Raw genomic sequence first — 20316 nt, forward strand, 5'->3', positions numbered from 1 at the left:
TTCTTTCTTTTTTTCAAGACAGGGTTTCTCTGTGTAGCCCTGGCTGTCCTGGAACTCACTCTGTAGACCAGGCTGGCCTCGAACTCAGAAATTCGGCTGCCTCTGCCTCCTAAGTGCTGGGATTAAAGGTGTGCACCACCGCTGCCCAGGGCAACATTTTTTTTTTTTTTTTTAATGAATCGGGAGCCTTATAGCTTCCTGTTGGCCCATATGATTAGCCACAGCATAGCAGCCAGGTCTATCAGAGGTTCTTCCCTGTTGAGAGTTGGCCCTTGATGTAGACAAAATAGATGCCAAGTTTGGTCTGGAAGCCTTGAACTTGCCTGAGGTGTCTCTCTTCTTACCTTCTAGCTCTGAGAAGACACTGGCTGTGAAGCCCCTAAGCGAGACAACAGACCTCGTCTTTACAGGGGTGTCTGTGACCCCTGACCCCCAAGATCCTGGTCCAGTCAAAGCAGGAGGGACAAACGCCCTGGCAGAAAAGAAGAAGGAAGAGGCAGAGAAAGCCCCAGACCAGGCGGGACAGGCTAAGGCGCAAGGGGACACCCCCCAGAGGATCGGGTTCCAGGCTGTTCCCTCAGAGAGAGTGGAGGTGGGGCAGGCCCTCTGTCTCACTGCCAGGGAGGAAGACTGCTTTCAAATCCTGGGTAGGTAGGGGCAGACTGGGATTAGAGTGCCCTGGGGAAGGGGGAGGGAAGTGATGGAGTAGCTGAGGTATCCTTCGTTATGCATGGGTCTAAATTACCCTGATGCATACATCCCCAAGGCTCCCTGGTGCAAATGTCACAGGACACCAGGTAGTATTTCTTTCTGATAGACATGGAAAAGGGAAACAAAATGTCCAAAGACAGTGAAGACCTTGTGACTCAAAAATCCACTTTTGGTTTTCTTCTACTTTGGTTAACATGGGATAAAAAAAGAAAATCACACAGATAAGTGTAGCAATGAAAAGTCTGCAAAGTGGAGTCGGGGCTCTGTCTGAGGAAAGGTTCCAATGTCAGTTGCTTTGAAAAGAATCGGTGGAGGGCAGGGTGTCAGGGAGCTATGGTGGGTTCATGAGCTGCACAGGTGCTTGTTCGAGGGACCAGTGGTCAGGGAAGTTGGGGCAGGACTCCACAGGTACTGAGAGAAAGCCCTGGGGCGGTGGAAGAGTAGCCTTGAGCAGCAGGAGGAGGGGATTCCAGCAGGGGTGCAGTTAGGCTGGGGGGTAGGGTGACACAGGGTCAGGAGAGCCCAGAGTGTCCTGACACCCCCTCCTCCAGGCTGAGGTGCCATGGGAGACCGGCCAGTCTGCCTGGCTCGCGGCGGCAGAGTGCCACTCAGACAGGGTGGGAGGACCTGGCGGCTGGGCTGTGGCCAGGGGCCCTGCCTCCTGCCCCCGCGGCTCCAGAGACCTCCGCCCCGCCCAGAGATCACATCCTTGGCATGACAGGGCCTGAACCACCTCCAAGGGCCGTCTGATTTATCACCAGAGTGGCTTCCCTGCTGCCTCTATTTTTAAAGGTTTCCATTCCGATGAGTCAGCCCGTTGGCCTTCGGAACCCGCTGTCTTCGCAATGCTCACTAGGTGGCGGTGTTTCACCACCGAACTGTAGTGTCCCTGGACGCCCCACCGTGTTAATCAGGTGGCCCGCAAGTGTCTCCACCCACATCGTCATTCAGACACAGCCGTCCCCATGTCTGGGATTCCACTTTACAGATGCTGAATGCACCTGTTTGGCTGTTTTTAATGAAAACAGCCCCCCTCCTCCCTAGAGCTTGTATCTAAGCCCAGTCAGCCAGTTGTCTTATCGTTCTGCAGAGAACCTGCATTCCCAGTGTTGGAGACAGATGCCCAAGACCATTTTGGGTGTACATGGCAGAACTAGAATTGGGTGGATCTGATAGTCCTGTTCTGACCAGATCTTCTCCCAGGCATCACTTGGTAAACTCAATTTTTCTTGGAGGGTGGGGCAGATCAGGCAGGAGGCAGTGATGTTAAAGACATTTCCCAGAAGTCTTCACCCCTGACTAATAGCTCAACTCTGTCTCCTTAGATGATTGTCCACCGCCCCCAGCCCCCTTCCCACACAGGATCGTGGAGCTGAGGACCGGAAATGTCAACAGTGAATTCAGCATGAACTCAAAGGAGGCATTGGGAGGGTGAGACAGCAAACCAAGCTTGGAAACATGTATGGGGGAGCATCCAGCCACCCCCCTCCCGTGGTTCAGACACACCCCCTAGGACATGGCCCACATGCTTGCACTTGCTTCTGTGTGTGCTCACACATGTTATCCATCGGGTCTCCCAAAGTGCAGTGACTACGGTCACTTTCTGGATGAGTCTTTGACCATTCGTAGCCTGTTCCTCCTCCCCCCCCCCCACGTGCTGTCCAGCCATCATCTTGGTAGAGCAGCCTGTGCTTCAGGAGGGAGTAGGGGCTGGAGGGGTGAGTGCTCCCATCTTTCAGAGGAGCAGCCAGAGTCACCATTAGGCCTGTGTCAGGAGGAGAAGGGAGCGCAGGTCTTTGCTAACCCTTGGGTCTTGGAAGTACACTCACTTCCAACCTCTTACCACTCTAGTGGCAAATTTGGAGCTGTGTGCACCTGCACGGAGAGAGCCACAGGCCTCAAGCTGGCAGCCAAGGTCATCAAGAAACAGACACCCAAGGACAAGGTAGTGGGGGAGGTGTTCTCAGAGTGGGCATCTCTCTCTCTCTCTCTCTCTCTCTCTCTCTCTCTCTCTCTCTTTGGTTTTTCGAGACAGGGTTTCTCTGTATAGTCCTGGCTGTCCTGGAACTCACTCTGTAGACCAGGCTGGCCTTGAACTCAGAAATCCACCTGCCTCTGCCTCTGGGAACTCTCCCTTCTGGGTCCTCTGTGAAGCTCAGAAGCACTGAGGAACATGGCTGCTGGCTCTGAGCACAGCTGGGAGGGATGTGTTTTCTGTGTGGCTCTATCCTACTCCTGGGTGTAGATAATTTTTTGTTTGTTTGTTTTTTTGTTTTTGATTTTCTTTTTTTTTTTTAAAGATTTATTTATTTATTATATGTAAGTACACTGTAGCTGTCTTCAGACACTCCAGAAGAGGGCGCCAGATCTCGCTGTGGATGGTTGTGAGCCACCATGTGGTTGCTGGGATTTGAACTCTGGACCTTCGGAAGAGCAGTCGGGTGCTCTTACCCACTGAGCCATCTCACCAGCCCCTGTTTTTGATTTTCAAGACAGGGTTTCTCTGTATAGTCCTGGCTGTCCTGGAACTCACTCTGTAGACCAGGCTGGCCTCAAACTCAGAAATCCACCTGCCTCTGCCTCCCGAGTGCTGGGATTAAAGGCGTGCGCCATCATTTGATTGGCTAATTGAGAAAGGGCTCACGTATATCCCAGAGCGATCTTGAACTCACTTTGAAGCGGAGGATGACCCTGAACTCCGGATTCTCCATCTTCTGCTTCCTGAGTGTTGGGGTTGTGGGTGTTTGTCACTATATCCAGTGGTCCTGGGAAATGAACCCAGGACTTCCTGCATGCTAGGCAAGGATTCTACCAACTGAGCTATGCCCCCAGCCTCAGATCTGTACTTTTGACTGCTCTTCCCTGACCTCTGCCACAAGATCTGGTTCCGCACGACTGCTCAGTGTCCTGTGATAGGTCACACAGCCGTAGCCGTGTGAGTTAAATGGAGGCAGCTGTTGGTTAATTGATCACTGAGCAGTTTTTTTTTTCTTTGCCTTCCACCGTACCTGGTGCCAGAGGAATGTCACAGGACTGAAAAATCCCCAACCCCATGGGACCAGCATATCAAAGTATAGGGACAGATAGATGACTAAAGGCTGGAGCAAAATGAAGAGCATGACACCAGGTGTTGAGCGGTGACAGGAAGAAAGAGAAGCAGGACAATGGCAGGGAGTTCACTCAGAGGGACCATGTTAGATGTGGCCTTTCTGGGGAAGGAGTAGGCAAAGCGTGGGCTGGATGAAGGAGTGGGATGAAGGGCAAAGAGATGCGGCTGGACAGCCTCGCTCTTGACGCCTAGAGTTTAGCATCTACCCTGGGGTGTGGGCATGAGGAGAGACCCGATGAGCATCATGTGCCAATTTGTGGTGTAAATATTCCTACCATAGCTTCTATCAGCCCACCAATAAGACTGTCTGAAAGTTACAAGTGACAGTTGTTTGGCTTAGAAAGAGGGGGTAACGGGTGGCTGGGTTTCTTATCTAGCTTAGAGTGGAACTGTGACAAAGGCCTTAATGGTGGACTGTCAGTGAGCACAGAGACGATTGCTTCTAGCTCTTTGTCCATAATGCTTGGGTGAAGGCTCATGTCTTTTTTTTTAGTTTTCCCTTGATGGCTGTAGGAGAGTCAATCATGGAGAAGGGTGGTACCAAGGATTTAGCATATAATAAATCTGGGAGCTTCTTAGATTCCCCAAAGGGAAATGACAAAGATGGCTGCTCTGTATTTGAGGATCAATCCCATTTCATGGGTGGGGGTTGAACAGGGTCTTATAGTGTGATCTAGGCGGGTCTTGAACTCTTGACACTCCTGCCTCTGCCTCCTGGACTCCGAGATTACGAGTGTGTGCTACCACATTTGGCTTTGGGAACTGATCCCACCTGCCTACGACCCAGTTATAGCTCTGCTGCAGGTGCTCAGGGCGAGGTCATAGGGAGAGATCGATGGAGGCAAGAATTCAGGTGGGGGGAGGCTGAAGTGGGTGTTGGTGCCCAGTGGGTCCTCTAGATGTCCCTGTTCCTCAGGAAATGGTGTTGCTGGAGATCGAGGTCATGAACCAGCTGAACCACCGCAACCTGATCCAGCTGTACGCAGCCATTGAGACCTCTCACGAGATCATCCTGTTCATGGAATAGTGAGTGCCCGCTGTGGGAGTCGGGGCTGGGCGGCAGGGCCAGCAGCCCAGAGCCGGTCTGCAGAGGGGTCTGTGCACACAGCATCGAGGGCGGCGAGCTCTTTGAGAGGATTGTGGATGAGGACTACCATCTGACGGAGGTGGATACCATGGTGTTCGTCAGGCAGATCTGCGACGGGATCCTCTTCATGCACAAGATGAGGGTCCTGCACCTGGACCTCAAGGTAGCAGGCTGAGGCCTCCTGGAGCAGCCGCTGTCACAGGCTCAGCTCTCTCAAGGTTCCCTCATCCCTCCCTCTCAGCCTATTCAGTGTATCCCCACGGAGCTCACGGAGAAGCCTCACACCAGTAGACAGGAGGCAGGCACTAGTGAGGATCTCTACAAGGGGACTTTCCCATCCTGAGCTGACAGAGTCCCTTGTGCACAGCTGGCTAAGGACAGCCAATAGATTGTACACAGCACACTCACTTCAGTCAGTACTGGTGGCTGCCAGGAGTTTAGAAACCTACCTAGGACGTAGAATGGGAAGAGGGGAGCACAAGTCACCAGATGTCTCCTGTCCCTGTGGCAGATGTTGGAGTATTGAGCTGGAATGTTAATAAGCTCCGTCAGCACAGAGTGAATACCTGCGTTCGTTCATTCACTTAACACACAGTTGCTGAGTCCCTGCTGTGGGAAGAGCACGCCTAGTGTGGGACTAGGGTGGACATGTTCCCTGTCCATTCTACAACGTCCAAATAAATGAAATCCATTTTTAAAAAAAGGGTTGTGAAAGGCACAAAAGAGTATCCAGGACACACAGAGGGAGAAGAAGGGAAAACAGACCCTGGTCTGGTGGAGTTAGGGCAGCAGATGGGGCATCTGACAGCTTCTGGCTTTGCTCAGCGTCATGTTATGAGAGGGCATGACAGTCTCCCAGTGGCTCCTATGGGTAGCTATGAGGACAAACACAGGAGGAGAGAGGAGATGGTTTCAGGGGGACCTCAGGAGGCTGAGGTAGGAAGCTGGGGGAGGGCTTGGCTCCTGGGGATGAGAGGGGTGGACTTTGCAGAATAGTAGTGGCTGGCTGAAGGTGCCTGGGGAGCCGGCTAGGGAAAAGTGGGAGGTATTTCTGAGTTATAGGGAATATATGTCCCTCTAGGAATTAGGCTGGCTGGAAAGCTCTATAGGGAAACATCAGAAGTCCCTTGTGAAGGGACATAGAGTGGGACCTCTAATTAAAATGCAAGGTTCTGAGAGAAAGGACTCTGCCTCCAAGCCTGTGGCTGTCAAAACAGGGTTTGCGCCTGGAAGACAGGCACCGCCCAGCTGAGAGCAGCAGAAACTGTGCTGTCTAAAGGTCTCCTCGTTACCTCACCCACTCAGGCCCTGGCTCGCCAGTTCCTGATAGCAGCCCTGCCTGGCCACCAGCCAGGGCACACTGCCTATCTGCAGGCCTCAGTTTCCCCACCCTCTTCAGGACTGGGAGGAGAGAGATTCCTCCTGTGACTACTGGGTAGCCTTGTGCTTTGAGACAAGTTCCTCACGGGGCCTCAGCCTCCTTAGGCTGAGAGCACGCAGGCATGACAGGTCTCTGAGTCCTACCTTAGGACCTACTAGTACAAGTTACTCCCCAGTGTGGGGCACCAAAAAGGGACCAGGTTGGAGCTGGGGAGGGAAGGAGGGTGAGCTGAGTCAGAGGCCAACCCCGGCCATCCCTGTCTCTTCAGCCAGAGAACATCCTGTGTGTGAATACCACTGGGCACTTGGTGAAGATAATCGACTTTGGCTTGGCAAGGAGGTACCAGCTGGGCGTGTAAGAGGGTGGGGCCTAGAGGTGGGATGGAGAAGGGGTGAGATGTCGCCTGGTGGCTGCTGGGGACCTGAGCTCTCAACCTCACTCCAGGTATAACCCCAATGAGAAACTGAAGGTGAATTTTGGGACCCCGGAGTTCCTGTCACCGGAGGTGGTGAACTACGACCAAATCTCTGACAAGACAGACATGTGGAGCCTTGGGGTGATCACCTACATGCTGTGAGCCCTGGGGAAGGGGGTGCAGGGATGGGTAGGAGGGGACACGACTGGCCTTGGGGTTCTGCTGGGATAAAAGGTGTGCGCCACCACGCCCGGCTTGTACCCATTTTCTATATGAAAATAAAACAAAACAAAAACAAAAACCAAGGTCACCTAAAAGCACAACATCCCACCCTGGGGCAGATTCCCATGCCCTGGGTGGGGACAGAGGGACAGTGGATAGCTCTTATGTGTGTGCTCACTTTGTGTTTCACACTTACCGTTCGTTCCTCATCTTTACTGCAACCCTGGGAAGCTGGGGTGATTATGCCCATTTTACAGACAAGAAGAGTGAGGCTCAGAGAGGGGAAGTGACTTGCCCAAAGTCACCCAGCCAGATTCAAACCCAGGTCTGTCCCACTCTGGAAGCCCCGGGTCTTTCCAACACGTGCTGCCTCCTAGGCTCCGGCCCATCCCCAGCAGCTGCCAGCTTACTCTCTTGCTCCGCTCTCCTTCCCTTTAGACTGAGTGGCCTCTCTCCCTTCCTGGGAGACGATGACACGGAAACCCTAAACAATGTCCTGTCTGCCAACTGGTACTTTGACGAGGAGACCTTTGAAGCTGTGTCAGATGAGGCCAAAGACTTTGTCTCCAATCTTCTCACAAAGGACCAGAGGTGAGACTTGCCCAGGCTGGGGACCCTGTATGTTCTAGGACAGAGCAAAGGGCCCACCCTCACCACACCGCCCTCTGCACAGTGCCAGAATGAGTGCTGAGCAGTGCCTCGCCCACCCCTGGCTCAACAACCTGGCAGAAAAAGCCAAACGCTGCAACCGTCGCCTCAAGTCCCAGATCCTGCTTAAGAAATACCTCATGAAGAGGCGTTGGAAGGTAGGGGAGCTGGGGCAGAAGGAGGGGGCCCTGAGAGGCCCTGGGGAGAAGGAAAGCCCCGTTGCCAGCCCCAGCCCTACCAGCTATGCCTTGGCAGTCTCCATTGACAGGGCCTGGCCTTGTCTGGGAAACATGGGCTTTTCTCTGGGGCCTGGGCTAGCTCCCATTCTGAGCTGGAATTGTTCACCCATCCTGCCTGTCAGGGGAGGAGCATTCATCTAGGGCTCAGGAGATGCTCGGGAGAGCATCTCTGACCCCATCGCAACTCTCTTCCCTCATTTCCCAAATACTTCATGCACAGCTCTTGCTTCTGAATGCTCCTCTGCTAAGGTAGAGACAGGAGCCAGGCATCTGGTTCTTGTGGACTTAGCTCTCAATGAAGGTAGAGAGTTTTTATGGGGATGGGCGAAGTGCCAGGGGAGGGGTTATACCTTCCAACAGGGTGTCAAGGGGCCCAGTGAGGATGAACAGGTGAATCAAGACCTCAAGGAGAGAGGGAGTGTGAGACCTCGTGGCAGAACCTGAATGGTGAATGAGCCACAGGCAGCAGGCAGCTGGCAGCAGGGAGCAGGCTGCAGGCCGCATGGCTGGAATAGAGTGAGAGAGGCCCGAGTGGAACAGGAGACAGGCTATATAGAGTGGTGGCTCTCGGCCTTCCTGATGCTGCAACCCTTTAATATAGTTCCCCATGTTGTGGTGACCCCCAACCTTAAAATGACTTTTGTTGTCACTGCTATGAGTCATCATAATGTAAATATCTAATATCCAGAATGATCTTAGGCGACCCTTGTGAAAGGGTCGTGTGACCCCCAAAAGGGGTCCCAACCCACAGGTTGAGAATCACTGCTGTAGAGGGAGGGACTCATGAATTAGGATGAGGGGCTTCGTTTGCTTGGACCAAACAGTGCCCCGCACTTTTTAGAGTTGGGTAAGTGGTAGGTTTCTGTTTCTCCTGGCTTCTGACCTTCCTTTAAGAACGGGGAGATCTTTTAAAGGTCTTCTACTTTTTTTTTTAAGATCTATTTATTTATTATATGTAAGTACACTGTAGCTGTCTTTAGACACCCCAGAAGAGGGCATCAGATCTCATTACGGATGGTTGTGAGCCACCATGTGGTTGCTGGGATTTGAACGTAGGACCTTCGGAGGAGCAGTCAGTGCTCTTACCTGCTAAGCCATCTCTCGAGCCTCCCTACTTTTTTTATTTTACATTTATTTATCTATTGTATATATACAGAAGGTACAGAGGACAAACTCATGCCATGGCCTGGAGGTCAGAGGACAACATAAGAATCAAGTCTGTGGCTCTACCATGTGGCTCCCAGAGACTGAACTCTGGCTTAGTTAGAAGCACCTTTGTCTGCTAAGCCATCTCTCGGGCCAGAAGGGGGGACTCTGAAGGGCACTTGCCCGTCTCCCAGGTTCTCTCCTATCAGAGTACTGACCAGGATTCCTCTCTTGTCCCCCAGAAAAACTTCATTGCTGTCAGCGCAGCCAATCGCTTCAAGAAGATCAGTAGCTCGGGAGCACTGATGGCTCTGGGGGTCTGAACCCCAGGAGCAGCTAAGCCTGGATGCAGCTGCACGGTGGTCAAGGCTGAAACCACACAGCTCAGAAGGCCAGAGACAGCCAGCTGGCCAGATCTCTAGAACAGGCTGGTCAGGACAAAGCTGCACCAGGCCCGGAGGCTTGGGGCTCCGCAGGTCCTTAGGCGATACCGCTTCCCCTATGTGAACATGGAGTGGGGCCTGGAATCCATCTCGCTACTGCCTCCTCAGCGGGGCTGTGGCCTGTCAGCCCCACCCAGACTCCAAGGACGGCCAGACCATTCCCTAGTCTCTCCCTAGCTTCCCCCTTTGAACTGCTGCCCTGGAGCCTCTTCTCTGCCCCACCTTGGGCATCCTTGCCTGGAGCGGGAAGGCGGGGGGTCCAGCAGGTGGGCTGCTATGGTGGTGGGTGGAGAGCTTCCAGCAGGGGTCAGAATGCAGTCCAGCTGCCTGGGGAGACAGAGCAGGCTTTGTGTGAGAGGACCTCTGTGGCCTGCTTCACACTCCCCACAGATAGAGCCTCGCACACACCATCTGGCCTCCTGGCCCCCACCTTCTGTTTTTGTGACCACCAACACACAGGAACTCTGTAAGAGAAAGCCAGCCCGGGCCTGGAGTGGTGGTGGTGGTGGTGGTGGTGGTGGTGGTGGTGGTAGCGGGGAGAGGCCTGGGAGGCATGAGACTACCCCACCAAGTTTACTTGGGGGGGACTGAGTCTTCCCAGCCTGACTACTCTGTGCCCATCCCAGGGGCAGTCACAACCCCAAATAACAGGATGAACTGGCCCACGAGGAGTATGAAGCCGTCGGGCAGACCCCAACCTGCTCTCAGCTTGTGCCTTGTAAATAAAAACACAGGTTGGAGGCAGCCTCCTTCCCTCTGCACGTGCACACACTCGTGTGAGATCACAAGTTACTGCATTGATTGGGCACCCACTATGTGCCAGGTGCCGAGTTTTCACATCTATGTATAGTGTGGTGTGCACAGATGTAGGCTCAGGAGCCAGACTTCCTAACATGAGTTGTGTTCACGTGGCTTCCTCTCTGTGCCTCAGTTTCCCTCTCCTAGGAGAGGGATGGTGTCACGAGAGTCAAAGCATGTGGGGTGGCCCATGCTGAACTCCAGTCGTGGGCTCAACATGGATTAGTTCCTTATTCTTTGGAGGGTGACAATGGATAGGATTTGTATCTCACAGAGGGAAACTGAGTCAGGTGGTGAGACAGAGGTAAGACCTACTTCTTGGGGAGGAGAGGAGGTAAGGGTCTTGAACTATTCCTGACCCAGAAAGGAGATGGGGGCAGGGGGTGTCCTTATCCACATTCTGTAGGCTCAGAGCAGGGAAAGAACTCGAAGCCTGTTCCAGGGCTTGAAGAGAACTCCTCCCGTGAGCTCAACATTGATCAGGGTTGGAGCGGAGCACAGGGCATTCCGGAAAGGGATGCCTGTGATGCCTGCTACAACAAGCTCTGCTTTCTGCTCTCCACTGGCTGTATCCAGGCCTCCCGTGCAGGCAGGGGCCAGTCTGCTGGAGGGGCAGCCTGTGGGGTGGGGTGGGGTGGGGAGCAGAGCCAGACCATACCAGTGTGCAGACTTCCTATCTGAGAGGCGACTGAGCCCCAAGTGAAGCAGCTCCGTGTGCGGGGCTGCCAGAGTGGCAGATGGAAGCAGTGACAGGTGGTGTGAACCAGGTCCCCAGCCTGCACCCTTTGTCTGATGGAAAAGCTGATTTCAGGAAGCCCCGAGAGGTTGCAGGGAACCAGGATCAGTATGCAGACTGATCAGGCTCTGTTTCTGCTGTGGCTGCCCCTCTGCTACCTTGGCTAGGGCCTTGGGTGTGTCCACAGAGTCAGAGCTCACTGTACATCTTTCTCCTGTCTCCATGAAGAGCCAGGCACCTTACCCCTCAGCCCTGCCTGCCGCCCTGCTCTTGTGGGATTTGAGACTTGAGTGTGTCTAAGCATGACCTTAGTCCTGGGAATCGAAAGTTCTGCAAACATGGTTTGGGCTGTGAATGGCAGATGTAATAACAGCAGGGCCCCCAGGGTCACACACTGCTGCCCACTGCCCATTGGCACCCTGCTGCCTCCCCCACCCCCACAACCTGACCCGACCTCCACCAGCCAGGCCTGGGTTTCCACTGAGTGATCCTCTCTGCCTCACTGGCCCCACCCTGGCCGAGCATCGAGCCACACAGCACGATGATGAGGGGGGAGGGGAGGGAATGAGCTTCATCCTGAGCAGAGATCCAAGGCTCAGATCCTACCGGAGGTGGGGGGTGGAAAACTGAGACCACAACAGGGAAGGCCCCTCACCAAAGACTTCAACAGTTGGCTCTAGAACCCTGGCTCTAAGCCCAAGCTTGCTTCCTCTTTATATTTTATTTTATTATTTTTTCCCCCTTTAGTTTCTAGGGACAGGGTTCCGGGGCTGTCCTGGAACTCACTCTGCAGACCAGGCTGGCCTCGAACTCACAGCTCCACCTGCCTCTGCCTCCTCCCAAGTGCTGGGATTAAAGGCGTTGTGCCACCACACCTGGCTCTTGTTTCCTCCTCTCTAACTGGATCACAGTCTTATCTCTTCCTTCTTCTGCACCTCCTGTGGCCATTGTGACAGCTGAGATAGGAGGGGGCCCATCTACCACCCTCCGCTGATGAGGGAAGAGGCTCAAGGCTGCACAGCTAGTTAGTATGTCCTGGGCCTGAAGCCCCTCAAGAACCACAGGCAGGGATAATCACCCCGTAACCTCAAATCTACCCCGCTCCCCTTCTCAGAAACATGTCTGCATCAGCTTCCCAGGTCCCCAGAGGCAGAGACTTGAAATATCGATGGGAGGATGAGGGTTTAAAGGGATGCCTCCTCTCCACCGCCTCCAAGATAGGGTCTCACTACAGAGCCCTGGCTATCCTGGAACTCACCAGGTTGGCTTTGAACTCACAGAGCTCTGCCTGCCTCTGCCTCCCAAGGTGTGGGCCACTCATCCCTGCTTCACAAGGACTTCTTTGATCTCTCAAAGCCCACGGAGCACACTCTCAGAGCTGGAGCCCTTGTCCTGTTGCATCCGCCTCTCTGAAGACTGGGACCCAAGCCCCCAGTGGCTCTCAGAAGAGTTCTATCCCTGGCAGTCGCTGGATGATGAAAGGAGTCTGTTAACCCTAGATCTAGGTTAAGGGAGGCAGCAGTCCACAGCTGAATGAGGACTGCCAAGTTGGAGTCAGACCTGAGTGTAGTCTGCGGCCAGAGCTCTGGGTCTGGGGCCCTGCCATCCTCAGGATGCTAGGCTATGAGCTTCCCAGGCTCCAGGAAGAGCTTATCTTGCTTCTCACAGTTCAGGAGCACGGCTAGTCCCGCGTGGTGTCTGTCTCAGCAACAGTGCTTTGGCTGTCTCCTTTGTTACCAGCATGTGCATCTCCCTGGACCCGGGCTTGGGCCTCTCTTTGGTCCGAGAAGGGTTAAGAGCTTCCAGAGGACCCTCCTCCTAGCTGGGCCTAACCCAGAGAGTGTTCCTCCAAGGCCATTTCCTGCCTCTGGGCCCAGGCCAGGCCCACAGTGACCACCCCCTGGGTCTGGAAGCCACCGAGGCCACATCTGGTTTGGATTACACCAGCACTGGTGACGCTGCCTTTTCCTGTCTGCGTCTAGTGGCCTTGAATTCCTCTGGCCACCTTGAACCCAACTAGGCAGTGGTGGGAAAAGATGCAGCCCTCGCTTGGCCGCCCAGAGGGAGCAAGGCCGCCAGGGTTGTTCTGAGAGGTGGGGGGTTGCTCTGCACCTGCTCCCCCCCCCCCAAGAAGAGGAAGCACTTCTTGAGCCCCAGCTCTGTATTGAGAAAGTTCATGTGTTAACCCTCTCGCATTTCACTGCTAAGGAAACTGAGGACTTAGGATGTGTGTCATGAGCAGTGTGTGTGAAGTTTCCCTGAGCCAGTCTCCAGGGACTCCAGAGGTAGGGTGGGGGCTGGGAGAAGCTGGAAGAAAACTCAGGAAACCACAGGGACAGAACAGAGTCACCAATTTGAAGTCTCACCTCCCTAGGAGTGACAACACTCTAGGTGAGGGCATTCAAGAAGCAGGGCATTCTGGGATAGCGGAGAGAGTGTGGTGAGAGAGAGAGAGAGAGAGAGAGAGAGAGAGAGAGAGAGAGAGAGAGAGAGAGAGAGCACATACAGCCTGAAAACCTTGCCTGAGTCCATTCTAGTAAGATTTTGAATATGTTGATGGAGATAATTTGGGGGAGATAATCAAGGGAGCTCACAGAAGTCTTGAACAGAGGAAGAGGGTGGTAGTATCTGTGATGTAGATCACTATCTGCTGCCAGGCAGCTGAATCAATTAAAGACTAGAGGCAGGGAGAGCAGAGGATACTGTACCCAGATGCTTTAGCGGAGACAGAACAGCGAATCAGGACTCAGATATCTCAGGGTCCGCAGGGCAGTAACAGACACAGCATTCCAGGTGCAAACCTACCTACTTGCTCTCCTGACCCTGTCTGTAAAATGGGACAATGACAATAGTTGCTTCCCAAGGTCAGTACCAAAGTCACATGAGATGCCCAGGCAGAGCATGGTACAGGCTCCTGAGCCCATATCTGGCTATTTCAGGATCCCCTGCTGGGCTCCATATACAGTTCCAGTTGCAGGAGACAGCAGTCGAATAGACAAAGCCCCTGGTTTCAGGGATCTTCTAGTGGGCAAAACACACTGACCTTAGCCTGTACTGGCAGGGGAGAAGGGGGCAGAGGTCAGGAAATGCTCATCTGAGGATGCTTGATGGAGGTTGAGGGAGAAGGAAGAGAGCCCATGGATGGCGGCAGAGGGCTATCCTGGCAGAGGAAAGGGTGGGCATGAAAGCTGCTTTGAGTTAGTGAGGAGAGAGACTTCAAATGCGTGCTACTACCCACAAGCCCTATATGGTGCTAAGTGAGGCAGGGCGTCCCTGGGGTTCTTTGAGACAGCCCATTGTGAATGATGAATGATTCACTTGTAAGTGTTCACCACAGCCCTACTGAGGAAGGAAAGAGGAAGAGTGGACAGGGCAAACACAGGGCAAGACCCTTCTCCAGACCCCTGTCCTAGGGTGAAGATACTTAGGTACGGCTTCTACAACTGTGAACACCTCACAGTGGGGCCGTGGGAAGGCAGCATGAAGCTGCAGGCGAGGGAGTATGCCAGACAGTTAACTGGGCTTTGGGACTCCTTTGGGGTGGTGGTGGCTAGTGACAGGGACTGTATGCAGAAAGCCATCCTGCGGAGGGGGACACTCCTTGGGAAACAGGCAGCAAGCACAGAGCCCTTAACTTAAAGTTCATCTGAGCTGGCTGCCAGCAGAGAGGAAGGAGTTGTACCTAAGTGACACTGGGCAGCCTCTGTACTGACCCAGAGGACAGTGATGAGGGCAGCCCCAGCCTTCCCTGCTAACCGAGTGACTAATGGGCCTCTGGTCTGTTTTTAGCCACAGAGCCACTTCCTTCTGCCCACCGACTGCTTCTTGAGTCACCCACACAGTTAACAGCAGGGTAGGAACAGAGGATTGGGCACCTCAGAGGAGCTTCTGGTTTATTGTTTTGCTCTGTGTGTGTGTGTGAGTGTGTGTGTGTGTGCTCGCGTGTGTGTCCGTGCACACACTCAAAGGATAGGGCCATAAGAAGTGGTCCAAGAGTGTGGGGACTTCCGGTGGGGATACGTTTTAATCTAATTTCACCTCTATTGACCAAATTATGCATGAGGATGCCAGTCCTGGGCATCAAAAACAGCATCCCCATTTTATAGAGGAAGAAACCGGGGCTCAGATGTGTGAATCCACACCATAAGGAAATAGGAAGGGCAGAATTTAAGCTCATAGAATCTGTTAGTCCTTTCTCTACACTCTGTCCCCTTCTTCGGAAGCAGCTGGACACTGCCTTGGTAGGGGATCCATCACGGTAAGGGGACATACTAGCCCCCAGTACAGATTCACTTCACTTCAGTAGCATTTATACTGCAATTCTGAATGCCAGGCCCTGCTCTAAGCACTTTGCAAGTGCTAACTTAGAGAATCCTCACACAATCCCACTCCGGTATCCTTCTGAAGAAAGCAGGCAGAGGAAGTGACTTCTCCCAGGCCACACAGCTAAGACAACACTGAAGGCAACCTTGCCTCTGGCAGCCTGGGTTAGGATGATGGGAGCTTGGACAGGGGAGGGATGTTGGGCTGAGGCCTGGATTCCTAGGTTGCTGCACTCCCCACAGGCAGATGTGCCAGACCTAAATGACTCCCCCTGCTTTCTCATCATTGTGGCAGCCGCAGGAAGCCGCCCTCAGGGGGAGAGGGTCTCTCCCCAGCCAAATGCTTTCTGGGGGTGTGGGAAGACATGAGTAACTTGCAACTCAGGCCGGGGAATGCCTTCCTCAGGGAAGGAAGCAGTGGGTGGGAGGCAGGCCTGAGAGAAGCCCAATGCAAGAGTGTGTGAGGTGGGCCCTTGGGGTGTTGGGGGGACCCCATCTATACCCTTCTAATAGCAGATGGGCACTTTGACCAAATACCAGCAGGTAGGGACAGACTAACACAGTCACTGTATCTTGTTAGAACAGGCCCTTCCTACTTTCCGGAACGCACATAATGTAAGAGGGTCAGAGGACACTCTGTCAACTGTGCATTCCAAGAATCCGAGCTGCTGTGATTAAGAACGCTGGAACAGTCTTAAATCCTGAGCCTACCATTTTAGGATTTGATTTAGTCTCCAAACCTTTTCTGCTCTATTTTCTGAAGAGGAGTACATGTGTCTGGAACTGGGGGCTGGAGACAGATGAGTTTCCACTGAAGGAGTCCCTGAGGCTGTCTGATACCACAGCCCTGACCTAAGCATTGTATGGGTGCATGGAGGAGATGGCTCTGTTGGCCTTGCTGTGTGACCTTGGCCTTGACATCTGTATCAAGAAGCTCTGTCTAGTCTGAACTGATGAAGGGCGCTTCCTGGCCCGACACCCCCACCCCCTAATAGGGGCAATCAGACAACGTGTGGTAGTATCTGTTGGCCATAGAAAGAATGTGAGGGCAGGATGCCCACTGGGAAGGCTGCCACTGGGTATGGGGCAGAGGGTAGCATGAGATCACGATGTCTAGGCTTCCTGGCCAAGAACCTGCAGAGATGGGATGTCCTTAAGGCTGTCCCCCAGGCCAGATACTCCCCTGGGACTCAGATACAGAGTCAAATTGCCCACTTCCTACCCGTTAGACAGGGTGAAACTGAGACCCAGAGTGTAGTGTGGGCCTGGTCCAAGATTAAGTAACATATCTGGGGTAGGCCTAGACCAAGATCCTACTTGGGGACATCACTACTTCTTGACAAATAAGAAGTCTTGGGGGTTGAGGGCAAGGGGTTCTGTGCCAGAGCTGACTTAGTTTCTTTCTTTCTTTCTTTCTTTCTTTCTTTCTTTCTTTCTTTCTTTCTTTCTTTCTTTCTTTCTTTCTTTCTTTCTTCCTTCCTTCCTTCCTTCCTTNTTTCTTTCTTTCTTTCTTTCTTTCTTTCTTTCTTTCTTTCTTTCTTTCTTTCTTCCTTCCTTCCTTCCTTCCTTCCTTCCTTCCTTCCTTCCTCCCTCTCTCTCTCTCTTTCTTTCTTCCTTCTTTTCTTTCTTTCTTTCATAGATATCTTTCCAAGGCCCAAAGCAAGCAAGGCCTCAACCTCGCTGTCCACAGTCTCTCTATGAGGTAGCTGCTCTTTCTTGGGTGAAAATCAGTGGGTACAGGCAGCACCCACTAAAAACACAGGGAGGAACCTGAGTCTCCTCACCCCAGCCCGAGTGCAGGAAGGAACAGAGGCAAGAGCATTTCTTGCAGAGCCCCGGGTTCTTCTGGGTCACAGACACAGGGCTCAGAGGCTGAACATCCATGGGAGGCTGGGTGCTTTCTTTCTCCAGCCCTGCTCACTTCCCATCTTCCTACCGGCTAGGATACAGGCTGAGCAGAGACTTGAGGTCACCAAGGCTCCAGAGGAATGCAAAGCAAGGAACAGTGCCCAACAGAGGCCTCTTTCCCTGACCCAGCTGAGAAAGAATCCTCACTAGGGACCTTGTCCTGTCTGTGTGTCCCCAGCATCCTCCTACACCCACATACTGACCCCACATCACACAGGGGTCCTTGCATCCCTCACTACATAGGACCCTGCTGTATTCCCTCCCAAGAGCTCCCTGTGTTCTTGCTTGGGGTGCAGCAGGCAGGGTAAGCAGGGGGAAATGAGGAGGGAGGAGGGGGAAGTGTGAGGGGAGGAGGGAGAGTCCACATCCCCCAGCTGGCCAGGCATTTTCCCACCATCCTCTGGCCACAGCAAGCTTGGCCTCTCAGGTCCCCCTCCACCTCGGTTCTGGAGTCTGTGGGAACCAGACAGTTCAGTCAGGCCAGCCAGCATGCTTCCTCCAAAGCCCCAGGGGACCTGTGAAGGGAGGAGGGAGCTGCAGAGGCTGAAGTCGGGGAAGCTGTCCAGGCCTTATGGAGGAGACTAAGCCACCTGCCCAAAGAAGGGCAGTCACTGGGTGCCACCTCATGGGACATAAGGCCTCCTGGGCTCTCTATAGAAGACTACAATGGGGCACACCAACACTATGGCCCCTCTGCCTCACCCCATACCCACGGCCCAGACGATGAGACTAAGGTTCAGGAAGGCTTTTCCTTCTGTTCCTTGCCATGCTGGAGCGACAGTGAGGACTGTCTGTCCTGTCTGTCTGTCCCTCTGGTAGGTACCGTGTAAACTGCTATGCGTCCTATTCTACTCAAGAGACTACCCAGTTGTCTCTGCTCAGTGCCTAGGGCAGCCATAAGTCCTGTCCTTATCCTCAAAGAAATGTGTTCATAAAGAGCCACGGGAGGACTGGTGAGATGGCTTAATGGATAAAGGCCCCCGAGTTCAAACCCTAGGACCTACATGGTGGAAGGGAAGAAACTCTCCTCACAAGGTGGCTCTGACCCCTGTGTGTGCACACGGGCACACATGTGCATACCACATACACACGCACACGCACGCACACACACGAATGTAATACAATTCTGGAAAAAAGTCACCAGGAGATCTCAGGGACCCAGGAGGGACCCAGGGATCCAGGAGAGGTCCTGTTACTGTAGGAGTTCAAATAAAGACCAGTGCTGTCTTTAAACCTTTAGCTCCCCTGTCTGCATGAGAGTGAAGGGTGTCTTGTCAGTGCTGGCAATGGGAAGACCCCCCTTTCTCTGGGGCTATCCTATGCTGCCCTTGCCTAGCTCTCCACTTTGTGCCTTCCCCGTTTTCATCAGAGCCACAATACCAGGGTACCCTTTGCTCTCTGACCCTCCTTTCCCCCTGGAGCTCGGGTGAGCTCTGAGCCTCAGTTCCCACTATTGTAAATGGGGCTGATATTCCACAGAACCCAGACAAGATGACAGAACCAAGCCCGTGAGGGGTTGGCAGTGGACATGCCTGGGGTTCCATAGAGCATCCAGTTACAACCAAAGATGAAAAGCCACCCCATAGGCCAGCCCAGCTTTCCCATACTCTGGATCTTGGCTACATTTCTCCTCCGCCTGCCCTCATGCCCTACTTTCCCTTCCTGGGAAACTCCCCAAGAAAGTCCCCAGCAGGAGAAAGGCTCAACCAGAATCTTTCCAGGCAGGTCCCCCACTCCTGCTGCACCCCCACCTCCACACACACAATGCCTCTACTCCACCATAGTGCCCCACAGAGAACCCAGCATCCCGGTCCTGAGCCCCAGCCATTCAGCAGGCAGACCCTTATCACCACACCGGCTTTATTAGCCCTGAGAACCACAGAGAAAATCTTAAGGGTTCCATTTCCCCACATCCCAAGTTTGTCAGGAGGCCCCCAGGGACCTGCCTGACTGCTCACTTCTGCCTTCTGATCCTCACAGTCCTTGGCCTGCCAGGGCTGGGTTCTTGCAGAGTGCCCTAGGTCATATAGCCAATCTGAGTCTCCAGAGAACAGTTGACAGAAGCCCTACAGAGCGGCTGCTGCAGTCAATCACTCGAAGAAGAACATTCCCGGTGTCCGGTAAAGACAGGGGGGTAATCCCAGTGGATAGCCAGAACCTCCCTGGACAGGGAAGCTCCCAGCCACCCAGGGTTCTTTGGAGTCAGCTGGCAGGGGCAGTGGGGCCCGGTGAGAGGCTGAAGGAGTCGAGGATCCAGGGGTGGGGACTGAAGAGACCAAGAGGTGTTCAAGGCCTGGGTCAGTCCCCATACAGAAATTCAGTGTCTGCATCCGGCACTGGTAGCTGCTCCCAACACTCTCAGGAGCCACACCGGGTGTGGGGGCCTTGCCGAGACTCTCAGCGTCAGAGAAGGCAGACGAAAAGCCGAATGCTGGGCACGGTGAGGGCGAGGTAGCTTCAGAGAGCTCCCTTGGGCCTCCAGACTTTGCCGAGCACATCTCTTTGGGTCCAGTGGGCAGCTGGGACCTGACATCACTGGTTGTTGAGCTCATGTTGGCTGGCAAAGACCCCATCAGACCCTCAAAGCTTAAGCCCTTGGGGTTTGGCACCTCTTGTGGGAATGGGCACAGTCTGCCAGTTGTGGTGTTGGGGGCTCCTGGGTCCGGGCTGGTGGCTCTGTGGGGTCTGTGGTCTGCCTTGACAGGGCCCTTGGTGCCCTGTGCACCTGTGCGCTTGGTGAAGCGTCTGCGGCGACGGAGAAAGCTGCCATGCTGGAACATGTCGTGGCAGTCCGGATCCAGGGTCCAGTAGCTGCCCTTGCCTGGCTTGCGGTCATCACGCGGCACCTTGACGAAGCACTCGTTGAGAGACAGGTTATGGCGGATGCTGTTTTGCCAGCCCGGCCGGTTGTGCCGGTAAAAGGCAAAGCGGCCCATGATGTAGCGGTAGATGCCACTGAGGGTGGCCCGCTGACCTGGTGAACTCTGGATAGCCATGGCAATCAGGGCTATGTAGCTGTAAGGGGGCTTGGTGGGCTCTGCAGAAGGAGCCAAGGATTCTGGTGATGGTTGCTGCTGCATGCTGGCTGTGTTGCTGACACCGCAAAGCCAGGCACGGTATTCAGAGCTGGCGATCTGCACAGGCTGCCCAG

General features: G+C 53.9%; 2 protein-coding genes across 3 annotated transcripts in view; one reads left to right on the forward strand and one right to left on the reverse strand.

Moving 5' to 3' along the window:
* Mylk2 (myosin light chain kinase 2) overlaps positions 1-10184 on the forward strand; it is an 11859-nt gene extending 1675 nt beyond the window's left edge. The window contains exons 3-12 of one of the 2 annotated variants that reach the window (XM_021156610.1): positions 352-647; positions 2037-2142; positions 2563-2656; positions 4737-4846; positions 4929-5070; positions 6557-6627; positions 6733-6861; positions 7364-7516; positions 7599-7731; positions 9201-10184. In XM_021156610.1, the coding sequence (XP_021012269.1) occupies positions 352-647; positions 2037-2142; positions 2563-2656; positions 4737-4846; positions 4929-5070; positions 6557-6627; positions 6733-6861; positions 7364-7516; positions 7599-7731; positions 9201-9281 (1315 nt within the window). In that variant the 3' untranslated portion in view covers positions 9282-10184. The remainder of the gene's footprint in view (positions 1-351; positions 648-2036; positions 2143-2562; positions 2657-4736; positions 4847-4928; positions 5071-6556; positions 6628-6732; positions 6862-7363; positions 7517-7598; positions 7732-9200) is intronic. The other variant, XM_021156611.1, reaches the window with a different exon arrangement.
* An 8824-nt stretch (positions 10185-19008) lies between these two features.
* Positions 19009-20316, reverse strand: Foxs1 (forkhead box S1). Its single transcript, XM_021156907.1, has one exon. It carries the CDS (start codon positions 20243-20245, stop codon positions 19256-19258), a length of 990 nt encoding a protein of 329 aa, XP_021012566.1. The 5' UTR covers positions 20246-20316; the 3' UTR covers positions 19009-19255.

This window comes from Mus caroli, chromosome 2 (assembly GCF_900094665.2).
Source record: "Mus caroli chromosome 2, CAROLI_EIJ_v1.1, whole genome shotgun sequence".
Classification (NCBI taxonomy): Eukaryota; Metazoa; Chordata; class Mammalia; order Rodentia; family Muridae; genus Mus; species Mus caroli.

What these genes read in the sequence shown, in the direction of transcription:
- Foxs1 (XM_021156907.1), bottom strand. Translation starts at nt 20,245, where the DNA reads ATGCAGCAGCAACCATCACCAGAATCCTTGGCTCCTTCTGCAGAGCCC.